Source organism: Ricinus communis, chromosome 9 (assembly GCF_019578655.1).
Source record: "Ricinus communis isolate WT05 ecotype wild-type chromosome 9, ASM1957865v1, whole genome shotgun sequence".
NCBI lineage: Eukaryota > Viridiplantae > Streptophyta > Magnoliopsida > Malpighiales > Euphorbiaceae > Ricinus > Ricinus communis.
In genome coordinates, this window is record NC_063264.1 from 9,693,714 (window position 1) to 9,703,965 (window position 10,252).

At 31.4% G+C, this 10,252-nt stretch overlaps 1 protein-coding gene across 2 annotated transcripts; it reads right to left on the bottom strand.

The window, feature by feature from the left end:
* Positions 1-2,761: 2,761 nt before the first annotated feature.
* Positions 2,762-8,848, bottom strand: LOC8282934 (tRNA (guanine(37)-N1)-methyltransferase 1). 2 transcript variants are annotated; one of them, XM_015723370.3, is made up of 10 exons: positions 7,670-8,848; positions 6,313-6,411; positions 5,649-5,675; positions 5,445-5,564; positions 5,173-5,339; positions 4,530-4,600; positions 4,128-4,270; positions 3,596-3,707; positions 3,157-3,269; positions 2,762-3,062 (listed from the first exon to the last, which is right to left on the bottom strand). In XM_015723370.3, the coding sequence occupies exons 1-10, from the start codon at positions 8,627-8,629 to the stop codon at positions 2,922-2,924; spliced, it is 1,953 nt and encodes a 650-aa protein (XP_015578856.2). In that variant the 5' UTR covers positions 8,630-8,848; the 3' UTR covers positions 2,762-2,921. The 2 variants fall into 2 exon arrangements, with proteins under 2 accessions (XP_015578856.2, XP_002525790.2); XM_002525744.4 differs by lacking the exon at positions 5,649-5,675 and having other exon boundaries at positions 7,670-8,842.
* Between the last annotated feature and the right edge of the window lie 1,404 nt (positions 8,849-10,252).

Here is a 10,252-nt window from a genome sequence, read left to right on the forward strand (position 1 = left end):
GCATAGGATTGTAAGAAAATTGTACTAGGGTTTGAGGGAAGAGAAGAGAAGAGAATAGAATAGGCGGCTGAGAAAGGAGAGAGTTGGCACGTGTGAGGGCGGGATTCCTCCGGGACTGGGTTGCTGGGTATAGGCAGACATTGAGGGATTCTCGGGTTCTGGGGAGCAGATTGTGCCCTGCATGGAATGCTTAGGGATTTGAGCTATTATATGTATTTGCATACTTTTATATAGATACACTAGAGATGCGGCTAGGGTTTGCCTTCCATGACAATGGGGACCATCTCACACGTGCTATGTTAATCCAACTTAACTCCACATATTTTCCTTTTATTTCTTTTTTTTTTTCCCTAATGAGAAAAAGAAAAAGATTGGAATTTAGAAATCTTCACACTAAATTTGTGGGTACCCAGTTCACTTGACATGTTTTTTTCTTTAAACTTCAATATATAATCCCTTTTAACTATTTCCATGTATTGCACCTAACCATTATATGTAAATGATACGCGTGTGATACATTCTGCATCTCCAAATCATCTCCTCGGATGAATCGTGAGAGCGTGTGTAATTAAAGAACTATATAACAGTGAATGCAAATTTCATGATTATTTCTTTTTTTTTTTTAATTATTTTTTAACAATATTTTTGCTTTGTTCACTAGAGTAACTGTTAGTTTAGGCTTTATGCAACTTGTGAAAGATCTAACTATTTTAGTACAAAATAGCCAAAAAGATCCTATCCCCACACCCTCCTCTCCCATACCTAAATTAAAAGTATCAAACTCAAACTTCTTAAAGGACCACAAAGGATACATATGTAATTATTTTACATCTCAATCTCAACTGAGATTTCCTATCTTTATTTTTTTTCCATTTTTGCCCTTACCCATCGACCCCACAGGCACCATGTTGTCTGAAAAACCTCTCCTCTAAATAGACTTCATAGGACATAGCAAGTCCCGGAAGAGACTTTTTTTTTTTTTTTCCTTAAGAAAATTAAAGGCCAAAGAAATGAAACATGTTGGTGGGATGAATCGTAGCCGTCCAAAGAGGACAAATCTATGCATCAAATATTAGAGGTTCTCTAATATTTTTGTACAGTTTCTATGTTATTTATGCATGAAGAGGTTACTGTCAACTGTAGTTAGTTGTGTTGGTCACTGCAACAGAAAAATAAAATAAAATAGAAAGGGGTACAAAGACAAATTAAAGCAAATTATGTGTGTGACATGTCTAGATACATGCAATAAATTAAGGACACTTAGTGTGTTTTTGTTCATTAGAGGTCCGGGGGTTCATGAGTTACAGCTACAAAATGTGATAAATTCTCTACCCTTTATTTTATTTACAATATGTTACTTCTTATATGTATTTTATTTGAGTCCTTAGGCAAAAGAAAAGTGTCAACATTTATTGTGACGCCTTTGACAACGTAAAGTTAGTCCACCCAATTGTGTAATGATAGAATTATTTAGGTATATAAATTGGGTAACTCTTACTTGTACTGGTATATGCGCATCGTAACGAACGAGAATAACATATATATACGAGTGTTTTAGTGTATATATAGTTAAAGTGAATTTAAAGCGTGTTTGATAAGACCTTTACGGATGATAAAACACTACCTCAAGAGATTTAACACAGTTATATACTTAAAGTTCGAATTTAAAATTTTAGCAACATGTAAATATATAAGTGATTTACACTTTTAATATTAATTAAATAATTTATACAATACTTATTTATTTAAAACTAATAAATATATCGGTTTAATATATAGGTAGAATAAGACAAACAAAAATATTCTATATAAATTTACTTAAGAATCCCTAATTGAATTCTAACTTATTATTTATTTTAAATAAGGTTGACACTACAAATTATTTTTTTAATTTATTCAAATTAACATATGTAATTAGTATAAAAACAAATTCATAGTGATCTAGGTTTATATAAATTTATAATATTATATAACTCTTTGATTAACATCCTTAATTTGAGCAATGTCTTAATATCAAAGAGATTACTTGTGGGGAGAGAAAAATAGAAAAAAAGTATGAAAATAAAAAATAAAAATTATAAAAACAACACTGAGTGGTGTATTAAAAATAAATTTTTTTCTTAAACACTATGTACAAAATTTTGAAAAGAGAAAACAAAAACAATTTTAACAAACACATTTCATTTTTTTTATTTAAAAAAAATAAATGAAAAACATAAAACAAAAACAATAATAATAACAATAACAAATACCCTTATATTTGTTGTTTTTTATTAGTCACTTTGACAGCTTTAATGAACCGAAGAACGAAATAATAGAGAAGAATGTCGTTCATCTTCCTCATGATCTTGTTATCCAGATTTTCTTTCTTATTATCAAGAAGAGAAATTTGTACCTGAAAATGGTGTTTTAGCTAATTAATAATGGGATTTAAAGATTACTATTGCAGTGCTATTAACTAATTTGATCCAAAACAAGAAGCAATACATCGACTTTTTGTTTTTTTAAGAAAAAAATCGACCAAATATGAGCTTTCATCTCTTGCCAGCTTTTCAAAAGAACCGATTTTGCAAAGATCTAATACAATTTTAAAATTTAATGATCGAAATTTGTAATAGTGTTGGTCCATATATATATAATTACTCACGATTAGAAGTTTGTATTATTATTTATTAATAAAACGCATACTTAAAATTGAAAAAGTGTTAAACCATAGATTTGTTTTCTTTTGTACTTTTACCATATGTTATAGTTGTTGCTCTGCTTAAGATTATAACTTTTGGCAGGTGCCTTTTTGAAGTGTTGTTGCTTCTGATGCAACTTTTTAGTTTCTACAAATGCACTCCAAACTCACTATCCATTCAGTAAGACTAAATTATCATCTTCATTTGATGTACAAAACTGTGAGATTGACCTATTTTTTACTTTGACATGTTACTTGCAAATGCTACACTCTCAGGAAGCCTAAATGATGCACATAACATCCATTTTCCAGGTGCAACCAGACGTACTCTTCGCATTTCTACATGAACTGCTGCTTCTGCTAATGCAATTCTTATCCGCTGCGTTTACAGTTCATTTTAAAAGTTAAAGAAAGAAAAGAATTAGCATGATAACTAACTGCAGTGTAAAAAGAAGAGAAGAAAGTAGACCGACCTCGTGAAACTCGAATTCCGGATCATGAGCTTTGGAGAATCCATAAACATGGATCATTGGTAGAGCAACTTCTCTTTTCTTGGGATTGTCTTTGAATAAACCCCTGAAAGCATCTGTTAACAGAAGCAAAAAGAGAAAACATTAAGAGAGAGTGAGCCTAGTTCTAAAAATTTATTCTTAAACAACTGTCTGTTTTGTAGTTTATAGCGATCCTGGTACATTCTGCTATGGTTAATGATGGAATTATCATAAATAGTATTCTCATAATTCATTCAACCATACTATATGTCTAGACAAGCTGGGAAACTTGGAACTACACGTTCTAATTGAATACAGATTACGAAAGACCCAAGATGAGTAAATAATCAAATCAGCTTTTGGAATGTTAAGTTTACTAAGAAAGTTGAAGAGACCGGAAGTCAGAAAATATGCTGCATACCTAGATATTCTGCAGCATCATTAGGCAAATTCATAACCACCTGCGTGATGGTCTGAGCTTTGTCACTTGAGAACATAGCATCTATGAACCTCCTTCCATCCATATTAAAGACCTATAAAATTGATAATGCGAGTAATGAATTCAAAGCACTTTGGTAAGAACTAACTCCATTGATGAAAAATAAATAAGACTAGATTTCCACACAGAATAATCTCAGGGATACAGGCTCACATCAGAACTGCAACAGCAACTGAACTTACTATTTTTCTGCTCCTTTAGTGATGCTACTTCCTAATGTAATTAGACTTTACCTATATTTTAACCCAACGCAGCTAATCTCATCATCATTCATCTAATCATTATTTAGGAAAAAGATTTAAAAAGAAAAAATTAATACAAACAGGCAATGGTGATATGCATTGAGATTATAGGTTCTGTAGTCGCATAAATTTTCTACTTAACATACCAAGGAAAAACAGAAAAGAGTAACTAAGAACATTATTTAAATGATTTAAAAGGCACTCTACCACACCTTAACCTTTCTCTCAAGCTTGTTTAATACGCTATTTCTCTCCAAATAATCAACAGCACAAGGGTTCAAATCATTGGCATAAACACGCTTTACTATTGTTGCAGCAGATAAAGCTATTGGACCAACACCAGAAAAAACATCACCTACCAAGTGCAAAGAAAAAAAGGAAACAGGTCAGCACATTGGTAGAGCTTCTGCACAAATAAAAGGCATGGCTTTGGAGCATAACCATAAAAAGGTGTTCCAAATGATAAAGTGTTACAACAGCAGGTATGTTTTTCTTTTCCCCAGTAGAAGTTTCCATTTCTCAAAAGTAGCCCTTCAACTTATATTAAACTGCCTACAGCGATCAATTATGACAATCACTAATCTCATAATTCTATATAGATACTTCAAACATACAAACAACATCATTGCGCGTGAATCCATCGAGAAGCCTTTGTCTTTCAGTTGCAAGCCTTGAATTCCAGTACCTGCAAAAAGGAACAAACATAAGCCCTTGCTAAAATCCTTTTTTGTTTATCTCTGTTTCAATATCAATCTAGCTTTGATATGCAATATGCATCAGATTGCAGTAGGGCCTTGAGCAATCATGCAAAACTGAGAAAGCAAGAAAATACATATATGGCATAAGAGGACCATAGAAGGCAGAGGAATTTTTGGCCACTGCAAGAGAAAATAACAAAGGAATATAGGGGCTTAAGAACTCAAGGTACCTATAATGCATTAAAGCACTCACACTTGTACCCTATGATTTAGAACTAACTAATTTGTAACAGTTACAGCTAATGAATGATTTTTGGCACCATAAGTTACAACTACTCTTTTTAAGTACTGGTGATGCTGTTCTATCACATGAACATCAAAAGAATGATAGTTAATAACTGCACCGTATCAGCTAAATGATGCATGTTAAATGTTCCAACAAAACAAGATAGTTAGAAAGAAGCATCCTTGCTGGCTTAATTCTAAGAGTTGCATAAGAATGTCAAATATCTTAAGATTCAGTTGAAATCTTGAATAGGCTGCAAGTGAGCAGACATACACTTTTGCTAAATCAACATGAAATCGTAGTCCATTCTCAACTACCATGGTCACAAGGGAGTGATTTCCTGCTAAAACTTCAAGTTGCATTGTTCTGTAGTCATTTTGTATGGCATCAATCTTATTTACAACAGTTTGTATCTTTGGCTTATTTTTATCCAGGACTACCTGTAAAGAGAGACATAGTTTCAGTAGAAATAGTTTGTAAACTGTTTTCAACCCTCCAGTAGAATGCTAAGATTGTAAAAATTAGAAATTTACAAAAATAAGCACCTTTGCTATAAGTTTTTTGTATGGCATATGCTCGTTTCTCAAGTTCAGATGTGCAATATGCCCAACTGTCTCAAATGCTGACGGAATAATTGCACCTTCTGGCAGTAAGGCCTCCAAGACCTGAAGAAATCAATGCTATTAGATTCATAGTCATTTTGCAACATTTCACAGCAATTCGCAGTAGAACAGGAGGCTATAGCTTACATGTGAATATGATGCCTTTTCAACAACCTACCAAGCAATGGCATGTGTGAATTAAGAGCTTAGAAATGGATAGAGCTGCAGGAGAGTCAAACTCATATATGGATGTCCAACACAAGCAACTTTGTTCACCATAATAATGTCCAAACTCTGCTCAAATTGGAGACAGCTTGGACTCAAGTTCGACTTGCATAAGTACAAGCTCAATTTTGGTTCATTCAACATCATAGTTCAAAGCTTCCACTTAAGACAGCATTAATTACATAATAATACAACTTTAGATAAATAAGTAAAAGTAGAATACTTGGTAGAGAATTACGCAAAAAAAAAAAAAAAACAATGATATAATTCAGACAAAATATTATTCTCAGGGTCCCTATTGAGCCTGTATAAGAGACTACGTTACGCCACGTATAAAGAAAACAACCCAAGACAGAGGGTTTCTCAGTTCATTTAAAGGGGCAGAAAGGATATAAATTCGAGGATTTCTCAGGTCTCCAAGAAGTTAAGGAATCCTATGTATCTCTATTTAGAGGACAATACAATCGCATTGGTAGTCTTTTGAGTTCAAAAACCTAACTTTTCTAGACAGATATAATGAACTGTCAAAAGAAATGGAGCAGGCACACAAGTAAAAGACATCAGTTACATCTTTGGGAAGAAATACCTCATTCATCTGCCAGTAGTTATAAGACAATGTCAACTTGCATCTAACAAGCTCAAAGGTAGAAGTAGAATTTTCTTTCATAGCTTCTTGCAAAGCGGCCTGAAAAACAGGATGATTGCATTAGTTGTGACATCATAAACAAGAACAAAGATATAATGTTGATATTCAATGATACTAATCAAATGAAGTTCCATAATTAAAATAAATTTAAAAGTAAATTCATTGTGGTCACTGGTCAAGACATTCTGGTGCAACATCCACCTAAGCAAAGAACTGGCTTGCTTTCAAGTCATGTATTTAGTACAATCAGATAGTTTATTCTGTCACATCACTAGAATCACAGAACTTTGTGCCCTGCCCCTGCTCCATCATCTTGTTCCTCCCTTTTCAGAGAAAGACAGGGGTAGACTATATTGAAATGCTTTCTAAGTGCTAACTTATCCTGATCATACAATTTCTTTTATCACATGAGCTTATTTCGGCTACATTCAAATGTTATGGGTGATTTGGACAGCTTTTACAAGTCAATTTTCTGCAATATCTTGCCTTCTCTTTCTGAATGTTAAATTTATATCTGCCCAAACCAAGACTATTTTCTAGTTTGCTTTACCACTTTGTCCAAATGCACCTAGAAAACTTCTGCAATCAGAAACAAAAAGCTGCTGTTTATGTAGATGCTTTAGTACCTAAGCTCTGGAATTAGATATTGAAATAGTCAATATAGTATTGTATAATTATTTATTAAACACGGCTTCCCACTCACAAATGGCCTGGACTTCAGTTATGGGCAGAGTAACACATGAATCACTATATTGCCTAGAGAACTGAACCACCATCTTAATGATTGATAGAGGCCAAAGAGCATCATAAAAAATGCTGAAGCAAAGAACAGAGATCATGGAAAGCACAATGAATGTGAATATTAGAACATACATAAGTGTCTTACTCCAAACGTAAAACATCACAGCCACCAACCTTCCCTTTTTGATGATATTATAAAATTTACTCATACAAATGGTGATCACCCTATATCTCAGTCATATGTATAATGGACTGTGGAACAGCAGAAATGATAAATGAGATAAACCAAAACCAACTGATTGTCTCAAAGTTATAGTACAAGAATTCACATCCAACAAAAAGTTAAACGTTTTGTATAGCCAATTGTGTAAGAAAACTGAATCAGATTGTGAAATCCTAACAAGAAATAGTATACATATAAAATAAAATATGAGGGAATAAAATACAAATGCTATGAGGGAATAAAATAAAATATGAGCAAGTTCATACAATACAAATGCTATGAGGGAATAAAATAAAATATGAAATTGATTCACAGAGCTTCGAAATTAGGAACCTTGATAGCCCGGGGCAAATCCTCCATTCTCTTATCTGCATACCTCTCATCCAAAAGCAACAATCTTGTTGAACCTCTCCACTTTTTGCTCCCTTTAAAATCATCCCCCAGCAAACCTTTCCAATCCCCTTCCTCGTCATCTGCCTCCATAACCTCCACTACAGCAAATTGATCCTTCCCATTTTTCTTTCTCATTTTCTCACCTCCTTCTACTTCCCCTTCCTTTCTTTTCCTCTTGGGCGGCCGCGAAATCTTAGCTAAATTTCTAAACTTAAAAAATCCTCTTGAATTAAACTCCTTAGCCAGTCTTTCCCTATACAAGACAGGACTTAATTCTTCACCATCTCCCTCTGCTCTACCATATATCCTTCTATCCAAAGCATCAAGCTTTCCTTCTTCATCGTCCCTACTCCCATTTCCAACTTTAGACTCTCCCAACAAAGAGACAATCTCTTCGTCAACTTCATCACCAGGAACTCTAGCAATGTTTCGAATTCGCGGCCAATTCAATAAATGGCCACGGAGTCTACTCTCTAAAGCAAAACAATTCTTAGCAGGAACTCTAAGTGCAGCTATATCAAATACCCGAATGAAATTCTCTTCATCAATTACAGAATCATCATGAAAGTCTATTTCTTTTTCCTCTTTCTTGTCTTGTTCGTCTCCATTAAGGAGTTTTGGAGCACCCAATTGGGACTGATAACATTGTTCTTGTTGCAGTTGCAGTTTCTGTTGCTGTTGTGCGTACTGAAATGGGTTATTTCCTTTCAAAAGAGAGGGTCCATAAAGGAAGGCTTCTGGTGATTTAGTAGATGGATGAGCAGGTGTGGCAGAGAAAAGGGAAATAAAAGGGAGTTTGGAGATAGAGAGTTTAGGGAAGAGAAAGAATTGGGTCGTTCTTGCTGGGGAGATAATAGTGAGAGGGAAAGAGTTCGATCTGAGAAAGAACTTGGTTACCATTTGATGATTGATTGTTACTGTTATTGGTGTTACTGTTGAAAGTGGTTAAATGGGATTTCATTATTTAGTGAGTAGCCATGGAAAACGGAAAAGGGTTTAAGGCACCAAGCAGAAGAAGCTATGTTTTGAACTATCTGCTTTCTTGAGTAGAAAAGAAAAGGCAAAAGCTATAAAATAATGAAGTTTTTATTTTTTTTATTAAATTTATTAACTTTTATAAATAGTTTAATTAAATTTTGATTTTATTTTATTTTTTATCTCAATTAAACTCATTAACTTTTATACTCAATTAACCTATAATCCTAACAGCGTCTAAAATACCGTTATGTGTAAGAATTTTATTATTTTGAGAGTATAAATAATAACCGCTTTTAATATTTTTAAACTACGTCTATATCATGTGAGAAAGAGAAAGCTATTTCTTTTTTTTATATATATACAATTAGTATCTATAGACTCTAATTTATAAAAAAAAATAATAATTTTTTTTATAATCTGAAATAGCAGTAATATTTTTTTTATCTTTTTCATCACGCTCATTTATCATTTATAAATAGAGAGTGAATATAAGTTGTTGAATTATATTACATTTCACTACCTCCAATATATTTTTACAATAAGACTATAAAGATGCACACTTTATAGAAGAAAACAATCATGGAATAAGGTTCTACAATTATGGAAACTATGGTACAAATTAAATAAAAAAAAAGAATTGCTTTTCTCTCCCTCACATGATATAAACGTGACTTTAAGATATTTAGAACAGTTATTATTTGCGCTCTCAAAATAATGTGACCATTAGACTTAATGATATTTTAAACACTATTAATATTATGAGTTAATTAGATATTTTATAAAAGTTAATAGATTTAATTGACTAAAAAAATAAAAATTTAATTAGATTTAATAAGTTTAAAAGCTCTTTTGTATCTTTTACCAAAAGAAAAAGATGAGGTCTATCTTTTTTCTATTTAAAATAATTCTTTTTAAAACCATGTTTCTGCTTTCCAGTTTAATTTTATTTTAATCATATTGATTTATTTTAGTTTAAATCTTATATATTAAAATAAATATTTATAAATAATTCTATTGAATTTTTTAATTTCTTTTACAAATATGTCAATAATTAATATTTTACAAAAATAACAATTTCTTTATTTTTTTCATAAGTTATAGTAAAAATAAATAATATATAAAAATCATTATTTTTATGAAATTTAATAATTCATAAAAAATTAGTAAATTTATAAAAATACTAATTTGTTCATAATCATGAAATTTATTGTGAAATGGTAAAAAATGACAACTTCTTTATATCTTGTTACAAGTTATACTAATTTTTCGTAAATATTACTACTTACAAAATTATGAATGATATTATAAAAATATGATTATTTTTGTGAAATTTAATAATTTATGAAAAATAGATAAAATTATAAAAAATATTTAATTTTTTATAATTATAAAATTTATTGTTAAATTATGAAAAATAATATTTTTTTATATTTTTTACAAACTATACTAATTTTTCATAAGTGTACTACTTGTAAAAAATGAATTCTATTACAAAAATAATATTACTTTACAAAATTTAATGATTTACCAAGAAATCAAAAAGTT

Excerpts from the sequence above, each read along its gene's own strand:
- LOC8282934 (XM_015723370.3), bottom strand. The coding sequence starts at position 8,629 with ATGGTAACCAAGTTCTTTCTCAGATCGAACTCTTTCCCTCTCACTATT. Across the intron at positions 4,601-5,172 it reads CATGTTGATTTAGCAAAAGT|GTACTGGAATTCAAGGCTTG; the intron begins GTATGTCTGCTC and ends TCCTTTTTGCAG. Across the intron at positions 3,708-4,127 it reads AGCTTGAGAGAAAGGTTAAG|GTCTTTAATATGGATGGAAG; the intron begins GTGTGGTAGAGT and ends TCAATTTTATAG.